The following is an 18,050-nucleotide window of genomic DNA, read 5'->3' on the forward strand; positions in this document are numbered from 1 at the left end:
CAGAGTTAGCCAACATGGCAGATAGGTTTCACCAACTTTTATTCTTATGGCAGACCTTGCTAATCAGTCTCTCCTCAGTCTGGACAAAGGCTCAGGATCCTTCCCCTTAACAAACTCGGGGCCTTGGACAACCAGGCCTCCTCGGCACCAGATGTGAAGTATCTGCCATTATTTGCATTGACCTCCTGGAACCTGTCAAACAGAGAGGCTGGGGGAAGACCACTTCACTGCTTTATTGGGAGGGGAATACACTCCGTCACAATGCAAGGCCCTGTGCCCAGCAAGATTTCTAGCTCCAGTTGCAGCTGGTTGGTAGTGACTCTGTAGTGGCCCTTGATGAAACCCCGGGAAGCACATGAGTGGCACCTCCAGTAGGCCTGGATAATGCGGGCAGCATTGAGCAAATGGCAGTAGCGTCTACGGATGCGCCACATGCGGACCCAGGACTGCAGCTTGACTGCCGCCCACTCCTTCCGTGTAAAGGTCTCCAGTGCCGCCCGCCGCCTCCTGTCCATCAGTTTTGTCAGCATGTGCTTCCACCAGCGCTGAATAATCAACACTCTGATTACCGCGTGCAGTAGTGTCCGGCGTACCAAGGTGCCTCGCCACCAGGCCTGGATCTTTATGACTTCTGGATTACTGGTAGAGGATTTATTTTTATTTCCTGGGATCTTGCAAGAAAAAAAGGCAGGGGGGAGGTGGCATTCAGAGAATGTTCCCTACCCATTGAGTTTGGAGGCATGCCAGAGAGGGGCCCAGATTCCCTGTCTACAGTCAGCCCTTCTTCTGAAGCTCAGGAACACTGGACAAGGCACTGGCTGGAACAAGAAGACCAGGTAGGTGTCCTGTCTCTGCCACTCTCTGATTAATGGACATGGACACAACATGTTGACCTCTGAATCTCAAAGTCCCCATCTGTAAAATGCAAGTACATCTGCCCTATCTATATTTTATGGATCAAGTTGGCCAGCCTAGGGCAAGAACTCATGAACTATGGGTCAAAAAGTTACATGTTCCACCTGAATCTGCCCACCTAATCAAGACCTACGATCTTTCCCTTCAGACCCTTACCTACTAGAGAACTGGCCTCTTTTGCTAATCCTGTCCTTTCATTCTTGACTCCAGCTCTGAACCACAACCTGCTCTCTCTTCCTCTGTCATGTTATAGAATTAAGTATCCCCCACCTCATAAAGTTTTACTTCTTATCTCTTCCCCATACTTACTCCTCTTGACTTTCACATTTTAACTCTTAATCAACAAGCAAACGTATGCACATGCTCACACACACACACACACACACACACACACACACACAATATTGATTAAGCTCAGCTTTCCATGTGTTGGCCATTCCATTCCACAAACACTGCACCTACATTCTCAGCCCCAGCCTGTGTAGTCTCAAGGGAGGGGGCTCATACTTGTCTAGCTTTCTTATCAGCACCATCCACTATCTGTGTATCAACTGTATTTATACCTTCAGCCTGAAAAAGAAATGAGGAGAGGACAAACAAGAGTGAGTTTATTCCTTTCTTAGTTCTGGACCATGCAAAAAACACTAGCCACAAGCACTAAGACACAAGGACCAGAAACATCCAAGTCAAGGCTCTCCCTACCTTTACATTATTCTCTGAGCCCAGTGGTACTGAGGATAAACCAGTCGGTTTCTCTTTCTGCTGAGGCTCATCTTCAGTGGGTTTATTAATATTTTGAGGCTGGTCTGTCTCCTGCAACCAGCAGTTAGGGAAAAGTCAAGAGTGACTCTGAGGGGCACCTGGGTGGCTCAATTGGTTGAGCGTCCGACTTCGGCTCAGGTCATGATCTCACGGTTCGTGGGTTCGAGCCCCGCGTCGGGCTCTGTGCTTACAGCTAGCTCAGAGCCTGGAGCCTGTTTCAGATTCTGTGTCTCCCTCTCTCTCTGCCCCTCCCCTGCTCATACTGTCTCTCTCTCTCTCAGAAATAAATAAAACATTTTTTTAAAAAAATAGTGAAACTGAGCTCCCTCCCTCTCAATTCAGTATCCTACACATCCCCAGCTTCCAGGGCTTCCCAGAGTATTCATATGCCAGGGGGATCCCCTTATCCTAAGAGATCTATGGGAGCATCCTTAAAAAGCCTGGTTTGTCTGTCTCTCACTCACCATTGGATTGGGTGTAGATGGTTCAAGCCCCCTCAGGTCTGTCTTCCTCTAGCCATGGATGAGTAGATAGAATGGAGGGGTAGACCTATGATGTCATAAGGGCAGCTGTGACTCAGGCACAAGGATGGCTCCCAATAGTTGAGCTCCCTCCAAGGAAAAGACAAAAGGGCTGTCCATTCTTTTCGGCTGGAAATGGCCAAAGTCCTGGATACAAAAGCAAGATGCCAGAAATATTGGCCCACTGGTGTACAGGTGTATAAAATAACCAGTCATTGATAATATCTCTAATTGGTAAAAGTAAGGATTGATTTAATTGTCCATTAATACTCAGAGAATACCAATAAATTATAACTGTAAAAAAATAATGAATTATGAATTTAGGGGTGCCTGTCTGGTTCAATCAGTAGAGCATGTGACTCTTGATCTCAGGGTCATGAGTTCAAGTCTTATGTTGGACATAGAGCTTATTTAAAAGAGAAAGAAAGAAGGAAGGAAGAAAGAAATTTTAAATAATAAATTTGATTTATATGTACTGATGAGGAAGTATATCCAAGATATATTTGCAAGTGAAAAAGTTAGAGATCATTATGATCCCGTTCATGTAAGTAAAGTCATCAAGACACATAATTATACATATATATTGTAAATGCATATAAAGGGGGAGAAAGGTATATATACCAAACTGCTACCAATGATTACCTTGGAAGAGTTGAATTGTTGAACTATCCATACAATGTCCAGGAAATTCCATGAGGCTTCCAGGACCATCTGGGACCCCCATCACAGACTGCAATGGGCTCAAGTGCTCTCCTGTCTTCTTCCCTGAGGGACTCAAGGCCACATCATATGGTGAGGAATGGCCACTATAGAAGTTCTTAGCTGTGTTCTTAGCTCTGAACCATGCAAAAGACACTTGCCACAAGATCTCCCCACCTTTGCCTGCTCTTGTCTTCTGAAAACCCACCTGGTTAGTGTGAGTCCCTGGTAGCCCTTCAGAGTCATAGCCCCAGGTGTCACTGAGAGTACATTTCTCATATCTTCCAGAACACTGAGGTAAGCCACATGACTGAGGAGTGTGGAGGAACTAAGAGAATAGCAGGTAGGGCTTGAAATGTATCAAAAGAACATGAGCTCTAACCAAACTCCATCAGGAATCCTGCCCACAAGCCACTGAGGATGCCTCACCTGCAGATTCCCCAGCTGGCATATGGACATCTCTAGCACTCTGTGCCACTCATCCACATACTCCCTTACCCATGGCTGGCCTCCCTATGTAGGCCCCTGAGGGTGGCAAGTAGAAGACTTTGCAGGTGGCTAGTGAGCACGCATACAAAGCCAGTTGACTCTGTAGGACCGAGAAAGAACACAATTTGAACTGTTGAGCATTGCCTCAGGGAAAGCAAACAGGAGGCTACCAAGAATCCAATCTGGCATTACAGGATTGAGAGAAGACACACAATCTTTAAAATCACGTCAAGAAGGAATAAGAAGTATGGAGCAGGTATATTCATTTTTGAAGGAGAGAGAGAGAGACAGAGCGTGGGTGGGGGAGGGGTAGAGAGAGGGGGGGAGGCTCAGAATCTAAAGCAGGCTGCAGGCTCCAAGCTGTCAGCATAGAGCCTGACGCAGGGCTTGAGCCCACAAGCCATGAGATCATGACCTGAGCTGAAGTCAGATGCTTAATCGACTGAGCCACTCAGACACACCCCCCCAAAGCCCCCTCCAAAATTTAAAAGCAACAAAAACCAAATTTTCTCACAAACAAGGGAACCCCCTTAAGGCTATCAATGGATTTCTCAGCAGAACAGGCCATGAGAAAGTGATATATTCAAAGATATAATATATTTAAAGTGCTGAAAGAAAAAAAAAAACCTGCTAACCAGGAATAAACCTTTCCTTTAGAAATGAAGACAAGATTGTGGGGATGAGCACTGAGTGTTATGTGGAAACTAATTTGACAATAAACTAGTTGTAAAAAATAAAATAAAATAAAATAAAATAAAAATAAAAATAAAAGGAAAGTTCACAATAAAAAAAAAAAAAGAAGACAAGATAGACACTTTCCCAGACAAAAGCTGACAGTTCATCTCTCTCACCACAAGACCTGCCGGAGTTCTTCAAGCTGACATTAAAGGATGCTAACTAATAACAAAAACGTATGAAAACATAAAGCACACTGGTAAAAGTAAGTATACAGTCAGATTTAGAATACTCTAATATTGTAACCTGGTGGTGTGCTAATCATTTAACTTTAGCATAAAGGTTAAAGGACAAAATTATTAAAAATAACTATAGCTACAACAGTTTGTCCCTATATATACAATATAAAAATATGTAAATTATGACAACAAAATTGGGGGGAGGAGTAAAAGGGTAGGTTGTATATGCAATTGAAGTTGTTATCAACTTAGACTATAAGATGATTTTTGTCAGCTTCATGGTACCCACAAGGCACAAACCTACAATAGATACACAAATGAAAAAAAAGGAAATCAAAGCATACCACTGTAGGGGTACTTGGCTGGCTCAGTCTGTAGAACACATGACTCTTGATCTTATGGCTCTAAGTTTGAGCCCCATGTTGGGTGTAGAGATTACCTAACAAAAAATAAAATCTTAAAAAAAATTTTTAAGCATACCACTATGGAAAAACATCAAAGAAAGACAGCAAGAGAAGAAAGGAACAAAAGAACTACAAAAGAGCCAGAAAACAATAAGATGGCATTAGTAAATCCTTACCTATCAGTGATTACTTTAAATGTAAGTGGATTAAATTCTCCAATCAAAAAACATAGAGTGGCTAAATGAACAAAACAAACAGAAAAGACCCTGGTAATGCTACTTAACAGAGACTCACTTCAGCTTCAAAGACACACATGAGCCTAAAAGTGAAGGTATAGAGAAAGATATTCCATGCAAAAAGAACCAAGAGAGAGCAGGGGTACATACTTAGACAAAATAGACTTACATTATCTGATTTCAAGACTTACTGTCTTGAAAGACTAAAAAGTTATAGTAATCAAGACAATGTGGTTTTAGTGTAAGAAGAGACAAACAGATCAATGAAACAGAATAAAGAAGTCAGAAATAGACTCACATTTGCAGTGTATTGATTTTTTTAATGTATCAAGATAATTCAGTACAGAAAGGAAATGCATTTTCAATGGGGAAAAAAGAATCTTGACCCCTATCTAATATCATAGACAAAACACATCCACACATGATGTATCATAGATCTAAACAAAAATTAAAGTTAAACTATAAAGCTTCTAGAAGAAAACCCATGAAAATTATTTTGTGACTTTGTAGTTGACAAAGATTTCTTAGGACAGAGAAAACAATAAGTATAAAATATTGGTAGAATGGACTTCATCCCATTTAAAACCATCTGCTTATCAAAAGACAGCATTTTTAAAGGTCAGCTGGGGTGCTCACTCACTTGAGCAACACATACACTTAAACTGGAACTATACAGAGAAGATTAGCATGGCTCCTGAGCAAGGAAGACACGCAAATACTTGAAACGTTCCATATTTTTCAGTGTGGAGACCATACTCAACAATACTGTATGGCATATTTGAGAGTTGCCAAGAGAGTAAATCTTTTTATTTTATTATTATTATTTAAGTTTATTTATTTGAATGGGGAGGGGCAGAGAGAGAGAGGATGAGAGAGAATCCCAAGCAGGATTCACACTGCCAATGTGGAGCCTGATGCAGGGCTCGAACTCACGAACTGTGAGAATATGACATGAGCCGAAATCAAGAGTCAGATGCTTAACCAACTGAGCCACCCAAGCAGCCCTCTTTTTTTTTTTTTAGATGTTTTTTATTTATTTTGAGAGAAGGAGAGAGAGTGCATGAGTGCAAGTGGGGGAGGGGCAGAGAGAGATAGAGGGAGGAAGAGACTCCCAATCAGGCTCCATGCTGTCAGCGCGGAGTCCAAGGAGGGGGTTGATCTCACGACTGTGAGATCATGACCTGAGCCAAAATCAAGAGTCAGACGATTAACCTACTGAGCCACCCAGGCGGCCCTGAGAGTAAATCTTAAAAGTTCTCTTAACAAGTAAAAAAAAAACTTCTATAACTGTATGGTGACAGAAGTTACCTAGATTTATTGTGGTAGGCATTTTACAATATATGCAAATATCAGGTCATTATGCTGTACACCTAAAATTAATTTAATGTTATATGTCAATTAAACCTCAGTTTTTTTAAGTCATAGGCTAAAGAATAGAACACTTACTATATATATATTATATATACAAGAGAGAGAAAATGTACATATTTTGTGTGTATATATCTGATGAAGGTCTTGTATCCAGGATAGAAAACTTCTACAACTTAATAATAAAGATAAGCAACCTAATAAAAATGGACAAAAGACTGAAATCAACACTTCATAAGAGAAGGTATATACAAACAACCACCAAACACATGAAAAGTTTCTCATCATCATTGCTTATTAGGGAAAGTCAAAACATACACTACAATGAGATACCACTACTTATCCATTATAATGGCTCAAATGAAAGAATTTTTAAAAACTGAGAACCAAATGTTAGCAGAATAGAATGACCAATTTGGAAATTAGTTTGGAAATTAGTTTTATATAATTAAGCATACATCTACACCTGCTCTGTGACTCAGCAATTCCACTCCTTCATATTTACTTGAGGGAAATGAAAATGTATGTTCACAAAAAGACTTGTACAGGAATGCTCGTAGTATTACATTCATAAGAGGCAAATACTGGAGTGAAGTCAAGTGTCTATAAACAGGAGAATGGATAAATACATTTTATGAGTATACACATAAAATACTACACAAAAGGCAAAAGAACTAATGATACATACAGTGACGCTGATAAACTTCCAGACATCATGTTGAAGGGGAAAAAAAAGACAAACATAAAACAGAACATATTGTATAATTCCATATATGAAGTTTGATAACAGGCAAAACTAATATATAGGGATAGAAATCAGAATGAGGGTTTCCTTTGGGAACTGGGGCAGATTAGAAAGAGGCACAAAGGAACTCTCTGGGGTGATAGAAATGTCCTGTATCTTGATAAGATACAGATTTATGGGCTATATGCATGTGGCAAGACTTACTTAACTGCACACTTAAAATTTCCTCATTTCACTATACATAAATTATACCTTGATTTGAAAAAAAATTTTTCTTTTTTTTTTTTTAATAGTTTATTGTCAAATTAGTTTCCACATAACACTCAGTGCTCATCCCCGCAAGTGTCCTCCTCCATGCCCAATGGGCAGAAGATATGAACAGATACTTCTCCAAAGAGGACATCCAGATGGCCAACAGACACATGAAACGATGTTCAGCATCCCTCCTCATCAGGGAAATACAAATCAAAACCACACTGAGATACCACCTCACGCCAGTCAGAGTGGCTAAAATGAGCAAATCAGAGAACTCTAGATGCTGGCGAGGATGTGGAGAAACGGGCACCCTCCTACACTGTTGGTGGGCATGTAAACTGGTACAGCCCCTCTGGAAAACAGTGTGGAGGTTCCTCAGGAAACTAACAATAGAACTCCCGTATGACCCAGCAATAGCACTGCTAGGAATTTACCCAAGGGATACAGAAAAATTTTTCAATGTTTATTTATTTTTGAGCGAGAGAGAGACAGAGCATGAGGGAGGAGGAGCAGAGAGAGAGGGAGACACAGAATCTGAAACAGGCTCCAGGCTCTGAGCTGTCATCAGCACAGAGCCCGACGCAGGGCTCAAACTCACAAACTGTGATATCATGACCTGAACTGAAGTTGGCGCTCAACTAACTGAGCTACCCCGGTGCCCCTATACCTTGATTTTTTAAGATAAAGTTGAAATAAAGCCATTTTCAAAAAAAAAATTTTTTTTTTTTAGAAAACAAAATTGCTAACAGATTCACACTAAAAGAAATGCTAAAGGAAGACCCCAAATGGAAGCCCACATCAGCAGGTAGAATTGAAGGCCCCAGAAGTAGTGAATGTTGGGTAAATGGAAAAGACCACCTTTTTTTTTAAAAAAGCTTTTTAATTCCAGTGTAGTTAATATACAGTGTTATATTAGTTTCAGGTGTACAATATAGTGATTCAATAATTCTATACATTGCTCAGTGCTCATCACGGTAAGTGTACTCTTTAATCCCCACCGCTTATTTTATCCATTTCTCCCCCCCCACCTTCCCTTCTGGTAACCATTAGTTTGTTCTCTTTAGTTAAGATCTGTTTCTTGATTTCTCTCTCTCTTTTTCCCCTTTGTTTATTAAATTTCATATGAGTAAAATCATATGGTGCTTGTCTTTCTGTGGCATTACACTTGGCATTATACTCTCTAGATCCATCCATATGTTGCAAATGGTAAGATTTCATTTTTATGGCTGAATAATATTCCATTGTGTGTGTGTGTATCATATTTTCTTTCTTTTTTAAGAGATTTTATTTTAGTTATTTTTAAAAGTTTTTTAATGTTTTATTTATTTCTGAGAGAGAGCGAGAGAGAGAGTGAGCAGGGGAGGGTCAGAGAGAGGGGGAGATACGAATCTCAAACAGGCTCCAGGCTCTGAGCAAGCTGTCAGCACAGAACCCACAAACCGAGAGATCATGACCTGAGCCGAAGTCGGACGCTTAACCAACTGAGCCACCCAGGGGCCCCCATACCACATTTTCTCTATCCATTCATCTGTCCATGGATATTTGGGATGCTTCCATAATCTGGTTATTGTAAATAATGCTGCAATAAACATGGGGTTCATATATCCTTTAGAATTAGTGTTTTTGTATCCTTTGGGTAAATGCCCAGTAGTGCGATTGCTGGATCATAAGGTAGTTCTATTTTTAAATTTTTTTGTAATTTTTTAATGTTTATTTATTTTTGAGAAAGAGACAGTACGCGAGCAGAGGAGGGGTGAGTGGGGGTAGGGGGAGACACTGAATCTGAAGCGGGCTCCAGGCGCTGAGCTGTCAGCAGAGCCTGATGGGGGGCTAGAACCCATGAACTGTTGAGATCATGACCTGAGCCAAAGTCAAATGCTTAACCACTGAGCCACCCAGGTGCCCCCAGATTTAAATTTTTGAGGAACCTCCATATTGGTTTCCACAGTGGCTGCATCAGTTTGCATTCCCACCACCAGTGTGCGAGGGTTCCTTTTTCTCCACCAGTGTCAACACTTGTTTCTTGTTTGTTTGTTTTTTATTTTGGCCATTCTGACAGGGAAATTTGCATTTCCCTAATAATGAGTGATGTTGAGCATCTTTTCATGTGTCTTGGCCATCTGGATGTCTAGAAAAGATGATCTTTTTTTTTTTTTAATTTATTTATTTTGAGAGAGGAGAGAAAGACCGTGTGACTGGGGGAGGGGCAGAGAGAGGGGAAGAGAGAGAATCCCAGTCTCCATGTTGTCAACAAAATGAGAGATTATGAATTGAGCTGAAATCAAGAGTCAGTGGAGGCACCTGGGTGGCTCAGTGGGCTAAGCGTCCGACTGTTGATTTCAGCTCAGGTCATGATCTCACCAGTTCGTAAGTTCAAGTCCCACATGGGGCTCTGCACTGACAACACAGACCCTGCTTGAGATTCTCTCTCCCCCTCTCTCTTTGCCCCTCCCTGTCTCGTGCTCTCTCTCTCTCTCAAAATAAGTAAATAAACATTTTAAAAAAAAAGATTCAGTGGCTTGATTGAGCCACCCAGGTGCTCCTAGAAAAGACCATCTTTTAAAATTTCTTTAAAATACCACGGAGTCTGGTGCCAGCAAGATGGAATAAGGGCGCTACAGCTGATCTCTCCCAGTGATGACAACTAAACACTATGGCTAGAATACAAAAAGCAACTGGAGGGGCTCCTGGGTGGCTCAGTCAGTTGAGCATCCAACTCTTGATTTCAGCTCAGGTCATGATCTCAGGGTCATGGAATTGAGTCCGGCTTAAGATTCTCTCTCTCTCTCCGCCCCGCTCACGTGCCTCTAAAATGAACATTTTTAATAAGTCAAGGAGAAAGCAACTGGACTCTGAAAAGTAGGTGATAGCAGCTGGATTGGGGAAGAAAGACAAAATTGAGCAGTTCCAGTTTCCACATTAGAGCTGAAGGTGGCCCAAAACACAGAACTGCACTAGTGTGGGTGGCAAATAATCCAAGAGAAAGCCCCTCTTTTTTACCAGAGGATCAGAAAAAGTCACTCCTTAAGCCAGTGATTATGGACAACATCCTTTTTTTTCCCTCCTGTTTTCCTGTTTTTGTATTCTCCCATGGCTCTGCCCCAAGGCAAAGTCATAGAGCTGCACTGTCACAGTGATAGCACCATGAGCTCCTGAAAAATCATCTCCTTGGCTAGAGGAAACACCCAGGATGCAATCCAGAATTACTCAATTTGTGAAGAGCTAGGAAAATCTGATTAATTCTTAAAAAAAAGACAATCATTTAATGTTATAAGTATCAGACAACAACATTTAAACAGTTATAACCATCTTCCATGATGGTAAAGGTGAACCCTTTCTAAATGAATGAAAACATAGTTCTCAGAAGAGACAAAAACTAACATAAAATAAAAGAGCAGTGCCTGGTTAGGTCAATCCATAGAGCATGCAACTCTTGATCTCAGGATTGTGAGTTCGAGCCTACCACTGGGTGCAGAGATTACTAAAAAATAAACAAGAGGTGCCTGGGTGGCTCAGTTGGTTAAGGGTCCAACTCTTGATCTAGGTTCAGGTCATGATCTTGTGGTTCTTGAGTTTGAGCCCCGCATCAGGTTCTGCACTGACAGTGTGGAGCCTGCTTGGGATTCTCTCTCTTCCTCTTTCTCTGCCCCTCCCTGACTCGTGCTTTCTCTCTCTCTCAAAATACATAAACTTTAAAAACTCAAAACAAACAAAAAAAACTTAAAGAGGAATCAAATGGAAATTTTATAACTGTAAAATACAAAATCTGAAATAAAGAACTCACTGGCAGGCTCACTAGCAGAATGCAGACAACAGAGAAATCAGTTAGCTTGAATATAAAGCAATAGGAATGAAATAATCCAGAGAGAAATAATCTTGTGAAAAATTTAAAAGAGCCTCAGCAATCTGTGGGGAAATATTAAAAGGTCTAACACTTATGTTATTAGAGTCCCAGAAATAAAGAAGTTGATGTAGAAAAAAAACTTTTGAAGCAAGGCTAAGAACTACCCAAATTTGTGAAAGGCATAAATCCACAAATTCAAGTATCTCAGCAAACACCAAAGGGGATATACTCAATCAACAACAAAAAAATCAAACAACTTGAATGGGCAAAGCACTTGAACTGGTATTTATCCAAAGAAAATATCTGAGTAGCCAATAAGTGCCTGAAAAGATCAACATGATTAATCGTTAGGGAAATGCAAATCAAAAGTGAAAGGCTGTATCACCTCACACTCATTAGGATGGCTCTATCAAAAAACAAAACAACAAAACACAATTGTTGGCAAGGATGGGGAGAAATGGGACCCTTGTGCACCATTGGTGGGAATGTAAAATGGTACAGCCCTTGTAGAGAACTGCATGGAGTGTCCTCTAAAAATTAATAGAATTCCCCTATGTCACAACAATTCCACTTCTAGCCATACACCGAAAAAACAAAAGCAGTCTTGAAGAGTTATTGTCCAGCTGTGTTCATAGCGGCATTATTCACAATAGCTAAAACAAGGAAGCAACCCAAGTATCCATTGGTGGATGAATGGATAACAAAATGTGGCATATACATACAATGGAATATTATTCAGTCTTAAAGGAAATTCTGACACCTGCTACATTGTGAATGAACCCTGAGGACATTATGTGAAGTGAAATACATCAGAAATGCATCAGTCACAAAAACACAAATATGGTGTAATTCCATTTGTAGGAGCTAGTTGTAATCAAACTCATAAAAAGTAAAATGGTGGTTGCCAGGCATTAGGGAGGAGGGGGTCTGGGAGGGTTATTGTTTAATAGGTACAGAGTTTCAGATTTGTAAGTGTTTGGCAGGTGGACAGTGGCAGCAGCTGCACACTGTGAATGTACCTAATACCACTGAATTGTATACTTAAAAATGGTTACAATGGTAAAATTTGTTGTGTATTTTAACACAATAAAAAATAAAGATGTATTCAAGAAAACTGTGCCCAGATACATAACTAAACTGCTGAAAATCAGGTATTAAGAAAAATCACAGGAGCAGCCAGAAGAAAAACGATGCATCACTTAGAGGGGTGCAAAGACTCAAGGCTGTGGTTTTCCCCCAGCAGGAGCTAGGAGCGCTCCATAGGAAAGGAGTTAGTATATTACGGTATACTTCAGGGTTGCTTTGCACTGTCTTTCAGGAGGTATGTTTATGCCATCGTTGAGCTGAACTGGAGGCAAGACACAGGAAATGAATTCTATCGACGTCTTCTGACCTCAAACAGGATTTTCAGGGGTTCTGTTTGAACCTGACCCCACTGGCCTCAGGAGAAGGAGGGCAGGCAGGAGCAGGTCTATCTGAGGGTGAGGCCTCAAGAGCATGGGAGCAGGAGAGAAGCCCTGTGGCTTCCTGAGCAGACCACACTGCTCCTTAAGAACCACAGGCTCAGTGGTCGAGCCCAATGGGTTAAGGGAAAGGTTAGAGCAGAATCTGTCACGTTCCCTTCCCATTGTCCATGAAGAGGAGCCTTCGCTACACTTCTACACCTCCAGTGTGCCTCCTCTGGCTTCTCCCGTGGCAGGAGTGAATTATCCAGTGGGTAAAATCAGGAGTATGAACCTTCAGGAAGGTGACAGCCCAGCTATCATTCAGACCAAGGGCAGAGATATTTCCAAGTCTGACACTTGTCCCCAGGCAGTAAGCAGTGTAGTTTGTCCCCTCTACCCCAGGGGCAGTCTGTCCTCTCTAGCTTCTTGACCTGGTCTGGGGGGGGGCGGGAGGGGGCGGGGCAGGTCCCCCTGACTTGTAGGCCTAGTGGTCTTCTTGTCAGTTCGGACTCCCCAGCCAGCCCCGACACATAATTGGACAGCCATGGCTTCCTAGCTGAGGGGTCAGCTTCTGACACCTGCCCCCAGAGAAGTGGCTGGGGAGCTGGCCTTATAAGGTCACAGAGGATACTCAGGGACCAGTAGATTTCTGAGGTCTCCATCCCCAAGGTCCATGGAAAAGGATAAAAAGCTCTCCGCCACCAAAGAGGCAGAATGGAGACTGTGGGAGCCCTGTCCCTCCCTGGCCTTTTCCAACCCACAGTCCCGCCATCACCCACTCTCCCGACCCAAGAAGCTGCAAGAGACAGGTCCAAAAGAGGAGGCTTTTAATACAAAGAGGGCAGGGCCTGGCCTGGGAGGGACTTAAATAAAGTGGAGACGCGTCAGGAGCCGGCCGTGGGGGGCCTGGGAGCCCTGCGGAGGGGGATGATGCAGACGGAGTTCCGAGCCTCTTTGATGCGCCACCAGCGGCCAAGCCTGCAGAGGACAAAATGAAAGGAGCAGCTGAGGCCAGGCCCGAGGACCCACACTCCCACCGGGCGGCCCAGCCTCGCCACCCTCACCCCTCCAAGGGTGCCTCATACCTGTGCTCCTGCCCCACCCCGGCCACCAGGAAATCCCCAGAGCTGGAGAACTTGAGGCTATTGATGAAGCCCACCTGAGAAGAGGGAAAGACATGGAAAGATGTGAGAAAAGGTCCCCCTAACACCCCAGCCTCACAGCCAAGGGCTTGGCCTCAGTGGGCCTAGCTCAAATCCCTGCTCTGCCTCCTGCCACCCAGAGCAGCCCCTGACCTCTCAGGGCCGCAGGCTCCACTCCTGTGAGGTGGAGGAAACCGAAGCAGCAGCTGCACAGTGAGTTTGTGAGGACTTAAGGAGACAGTGTATGCCAAGTACGCCGGGTGTCAGGAGTGGCCCAGGGCTTAGCTCCTGGCTGTGGCGTCCTGGAGACCCCATGACCATCACCAAGCCCTTCACTGTCACCAGGTGTCGCTGACCATCCTGCCAATCCCCCTTAGGGTGCCACACGTTCACAAGCCCTAGCCTGGTGTCAATCCGGCACCGGCCATGCAGAGCCCATCGGAGTGCCAGGCCCTCCATGCCTCTGCACCCACTGTTCCCTGCCCTGTCCCTACCTCGTTCCCCTGCACCGGGGACGGGGTGGGGATGGAAGAGGGGAAAGGGGAGGAGGGGAAGAAGGAAAAGGAAAAAGGAGGCAGGGTTCCTGTCAGGCCCTGTGGTAGGAGCTGGGACTATGAAAAAGTGAAGGTGTAGCTGGCCCTGACCTGAGGAGCCTCCGTTCCGGCAGGAAAATAGAGTAAGGGTCTAGTTCCAGGGGCCACAAGCTCCTGGGGCTCGGGAGGGTGGCAAACACAGGCTGGGCACTCGAGCCCCACTCACCAGGGGAATGTCGCAGAGAGGGTCAAGCCGCCGGAAGCCCTCCCCACACTGCCAGAGCCGCACGCAGGAGCTGTGGGAGCCTGCGGGGGACAGGGGGACGGTGAGCCCCTCCACATCGGGCCACCCTGCAACCCCCTCCTCCCCGCCTCAAAGTTGCACCCGCCTGTGGCCACAAGGTCCGTGTTGAGCAGGGCTGCCACCGACGACACCCAGAAGGGCTGCTCCAGGCCCGGCTCCCCCCGTAACCCGTGGGCCTCACGCTGCAAGGCAAGTGGCCGCTTCTTAGAGAGGCCCCACAAGGCCACAGAGCTGCAGACAGAGAACGTGATCAGCGAGGGGCTGGGGTAGGACAGAAAGGCCACTCAGTGGAAGGAATTATACCAGATGCACAGGGGGGTTCCAGGAGGCAAGTCCAGGAGCAGTGGCAGTGGCCTGAGACATCCAAAAGGCAGCTCTTACCCATCATCCGCACCCGACACCATGTGCTCCTCATTGATGAGCTGGATGCTGTCGATGGAGCCCCTGGCAAAAGGAGTGGTAAGGGGCACGGTCCCTCCCCCAGCCCCCTTCCCAGCCCGGCCCAGTGGATCGTCTTACTGGTGGCCATAGAAGACAAGCTGGGACTCCTCCGGGATCTTCCACACGCGCACCGTCCCATCTCGGCCCCCGGCCGTCACGCAGCACTCCCTGCTCAGGGCATCCAGCGCGGCCACGGCATCCTGGTGCCCAAAGCTGGAGGGGGAGCAGAGGGAAGATGAGGTCACTCGTGAACAGGCGCACACATCCGCACACCCTCTGCCTGCACACACTCACAGCGTCTCCACATAGGAGTTCTCCGCCACGTTCCACACCTTCACAGAGCGGTCATGGGACGTGCTGTAGAGCTGGTGGGTGCCTTTGCGGAAGGCCAGCCCCTAAGGGAACACGGAGAGGGGGTGAAAGGGGACATGGACTACAGCGGCTGAGACAGGGGTCAGGCCCAGGGAGGACTTCCCGAAAAGCAGGTCACAAGGCACAGGAGCCAGGGCACACTCCCCAGCCATCAAGCAGCTGCAGACTTCTCAGAGGCCTCCCTGCTTCTCAGCCAAGCCCACGCAGCCTCTCCCAGCGCTTCCCTATCCCTCTACCCCGTTATGCCCTTTACGGTGCCACTCACTGCACAGAAGTGCCAGGTTCTCTGACCCCAGGGACCCTCTGCCTCATTCACCCCATCGCCCAAGTCCCGCCAAACATCCACAGCTCCTACCGACACAGCGTCCCGGTGTCCCGTGAAAGTGTACAGGTGTCGGCAGCTCTGGGCCTCCCAAATGAGAATGAGCTTGCTGCGGTCACCTGAGGCCTGTGGGGATGATGACAATGGCCCCGGGCACCCACTGTGTGTCCGGGCCTCTCACCCGCCCCCGGGGCCAACCCTGCCTTACAAGGTACTTGCCGTCGGAGGAGATGGCCATGCAGAGGATGTGGCTGCCGTGGCCAGGGAGCTGCCCCTCTGCACCCTTCTTGGCTCGTGGGATCACATGAAGCTTCCGTCCACTCTCGACACTCCCTGACACCAGGAAAGAGAGAGGCTACTGTGACGGAGGAGAGACTGACTGGTAAGCCCCGCAAGGGCAGCACAGGGCTGTGGAAAAGGTCGTGGCCTCGGGGCTGAAGATCTGGCTCAGCCACCGTGAGATCCTGCACAAGTGCCCTCGGTTTCCTCACATGGTGACAATAATCCCAAAAAAGCAGCTACAAATCCCCAAAGAGAGGGACAGGATGGTGCTTTAGGACCAAGGGTGCGCATTCTTCCAGTTTCTCCTGAGGGTGGATGAAGGAAGTACTCAGTTGTCGAAGAGGAGACCCAGGAGGACCAGGACACAATCCCAGGACTGCACGGAGCCTCAGTCGTCCAGCTGCCCACCTGCAGCATCCCTCCTCATTCAATCATCATCCTGCCTCAGTTCATCATCCTTCAGGAGCAAACTTACTTCTAGCTTTCCCCATCAGGCCTCACTCTGCCTGATTACTCCCTCCTCTACAGACCAGCCTTCCCCAAAGACCCCCGGGGGGCTGCACCCCCACCCAGCTGCTCACTCACACTTGATAATGGTGCAGTCTTTGGCAGCAGAGAAGATGGCCGAGTCGTCAGGAGTGATGACCACACATGTGATGGAGAGCTGGTGCCCCCGTAAGACTCGGATGTCGGCTGGGTCTGGGGCTTGAATCTGGGTGGGCAGGGCTGGGTCACTGCGACAGGGGGCAGGAAGCCCCTACACACACGCGCACACACGCGTGCACCATTCTTTTCCACCACCCTGACCAGAAGGCAAACTGGACACAGGACTCCAAGGATCAGACCTATCTGGTCGTGTCTGCCCGAGTGCCCACCCACCACGTTCCAGAGCAAAGACCTCACAGCCTGAGCCCCCAGTTGGGCCACATGCCCACCAACCCAGGCGGGACCCCTGATTCACTCCAATCTTATACCAAAGTGCCCTGCCCACTCACCTCCTTTGCCACCGACTTCTGCAGCCTGCCTCTCTGCTCGAGCTGCAGAGAAAGGAGAGGGTGAGCCGGACCAGGGGCGGACCAGCCCCACCCTTCTCTCCCACCACCTTCCCTCCACACTCACCACGTCCTCCTTCAGGCGCCCTGCCACCTGGTCCTCCTCAAATGCCTGCGCCTCAGCCTTCTCCTCCTCTGTGCAAGGACAGACCAGACCAAGTGAACCCAGGCCGAGACTCCACTTCCCCCTTCCCGTCCCCACCCCCCCACCACCTCCATCCTGGGCCCCCAACACTCAGGCTGTGTCCCATGGGAAGTTCAGGATGCCTTGGGCAAAGGAGAGGTTTCCTCCTGCCTACCCCTTGCCTTAACTTAGAGATCAGGCTGAAGCCCCCTGAAGGTCTAGCCCAGCCCAGGAGGCCCATTAATCTCCTAGCCACTCTCCCCCGGGGCCACTGGCGCCAGGAGCTCTGGCAGTCCACCAGGTCCCTGCATCAGTCACCCATCAGGTGCGGCAGGCAGCCTTAGGCACAGACCCTGCACTCACAGGCCCAGCGCATGGGCTCACCTTGTTGCCTGAGCTGCTCCAAGTAGAGCTTGGCCAAGCGTAGCTTCTTTTCCTGGGCTGTCTCCTCCAGCTCCTCCTCCTCCTCCTCCTCAGTCCTCCTGGGAGCTAGGCTGTGGGAAGGGGCTGGCTCTGAGGGGGCTCACCCTGCTCCTCTGGCCTCTAGGATCATGCCTCCTTGCTGCCTCCTGACACTCAATTGTCCCATCCTGCCAGCCCCCAAGGCCAACAATTACACATGCAGAAAACCAAAAGAGGTGACTTACCAAACTGAAAGGACCCACCCAGTGCCCGACATTAGGGTGAAAAGAGACCCAAAACCCAAAAAGAGCACTGTGAAATTTCTCAATTCTAGAGGGAAAGAGAAGGTTCTACAGGCTGCTGAGAAAAGGGTCACATATGGGGCGCCTGGGTGGCTTAGTCAGTTAAGCGTCCGACTTTCGCTTAGGTCATGATCTCGCGGCTCGTGGGTTCGAGCCCCGCGTCGGGCTCTGTGCTGA

The 18,050-nt window shown here is 46.6% G+C and overlaps 2 protein-coding genes and 1 non-coding gene across 3 annotated transcripts in view; 1 reads left to right on the top strand and 2 right to left on the bottom strand.

The window, feature by feature from the left end:
- Window positions 1–214: 214 nt before the first annotated feature.
- Window positions 215–2,217, bottom strand: LOC144230993 (IQ domain-containing protein F1-like). The gene is made up of 4 exons (XM_077763368.1): window positions 2,142–2,217; window positions 1,618–1,728; window positions 1,423–1,485; window positions 215–671 (listed from the first exon to the last, which is right to left on the bottom strand). The coding sequence occupies exons 1-4, from the start codon at window positions 2,142–2,144 to the stop codon at window positions 225–227; spliced, it is 624 nt and encodes a 207-aa protein (XP_077619494.1). The 5' UTR covers window positions 2,145–2,217; the 3' UTR covers window positions 215–224.
- A 3,351-nt stretch (window positions 2,218–5,568) lies between these two features.
- Window positions 5,569–5,679, top strand: LOC144231029 (U6 spliceosomal RNA). The gene has a single exon (XR_013334956.1). It is a non-coding gene; the product is annotated as a U6 spliceosomal RNA (small nuclear RNA).
- Window positions 5,680–13,407: 7,728 nt separating this feature from the next.
- The window catches only part of RRP9 (ribosomal RNA processing 9, U3 small nucleolar RNA binding protein), a 7,677-nt gene continuing 3,034 nt past the window's right edge, over window positions 13,408–18,050 (bottom strand). Inside the window, exons 3-15 of the mRNA XM_077763369.1 lie at window positions 17,554–17,663; window positions 17,113–17,180; window positions 16,989–17,030; window positions 16,579–16,705; window positions 15,920–16,044; window positions 15,745–15,837; window positions 15,312–15,412; window positions 15,096–15,230; window positions 14,958–15,020; window positions 14,662–14,807; window positions 14,499–14,578; window positions 13,683–13,756; window positions 13,408–13,575 (exon numbers count right to left, since the gene is read on the bottom strand). Of these exons, the coding sequence (XP_077619495.1) occupies window positions 13,482–13,575; window positions 13,683–13,756; window positions 14,499–14,578; window positions 14,662–14,807; window positions 14,958–15,020; window positions 15,096–15,230; window positions 15,312–15,412; window positions 15,745–15,837; window positions 15,920–16,044; window positions 16,579–16,705; window positions 16,989–17,030; window positions 17,113–17,180; window positions 17,554–17,663 (1,258 nt within the window). The 3' untranslated portion in view covers window positions 13,408–13,481. The remainder of the gene's footprint in view (window positions 13,576–13,682; window positions 13,757–14,498; window positions 14,579–14,661; window positions 14,808–14,957; window positions 15,021–15,095; window positions 15,231–15,311; window positions 15,413–15,744; window positions 15,838–15,919; window positions 16,045–16,578; window positions 16,706–16,988; window positions 17,031–17,112; window positions 17,181–17,553; window positions 17,664–18,050) is intronic.

Source organism: Crocuta crocuta, unplaced genomic scaffold (assembly GCF_008692635.1).
Source record: "Crocuta crocuta isolate KB4526 unplaced genomic scaffold, BGI_CrCroc_1.0 scaffold1079, whole genome shotgun sequence".
In the NCBI taxonomy this organism is placed as follows: domain Eukaryota; kingdom Metazoa; phylum Chordata; class Mammalia; order Carnivora; family Hyaenidae; genus Crocuta; species Crocuta crocuta.

Excerpts from the sequence above, each read along its gene's own strand:
- LOC144230993 (XM_077763368.1), bottom strand. Across the intron at positions 1,486-1,617 it reads GCTCAGAGAATAATGTAAAG|GCTGAAGGTATAAATACAGT; the intron begins GTAGGGAGAGCC and ends TTTCTTTTTCAG. Across the intron at positions 672-1,422 it reads CTGATAAGAAAGCTAGACAA|ATCCCAGGAAATAAAAATAA; the intron begins GTATGAGCCCCC and ends TTTTCTTGCAAG.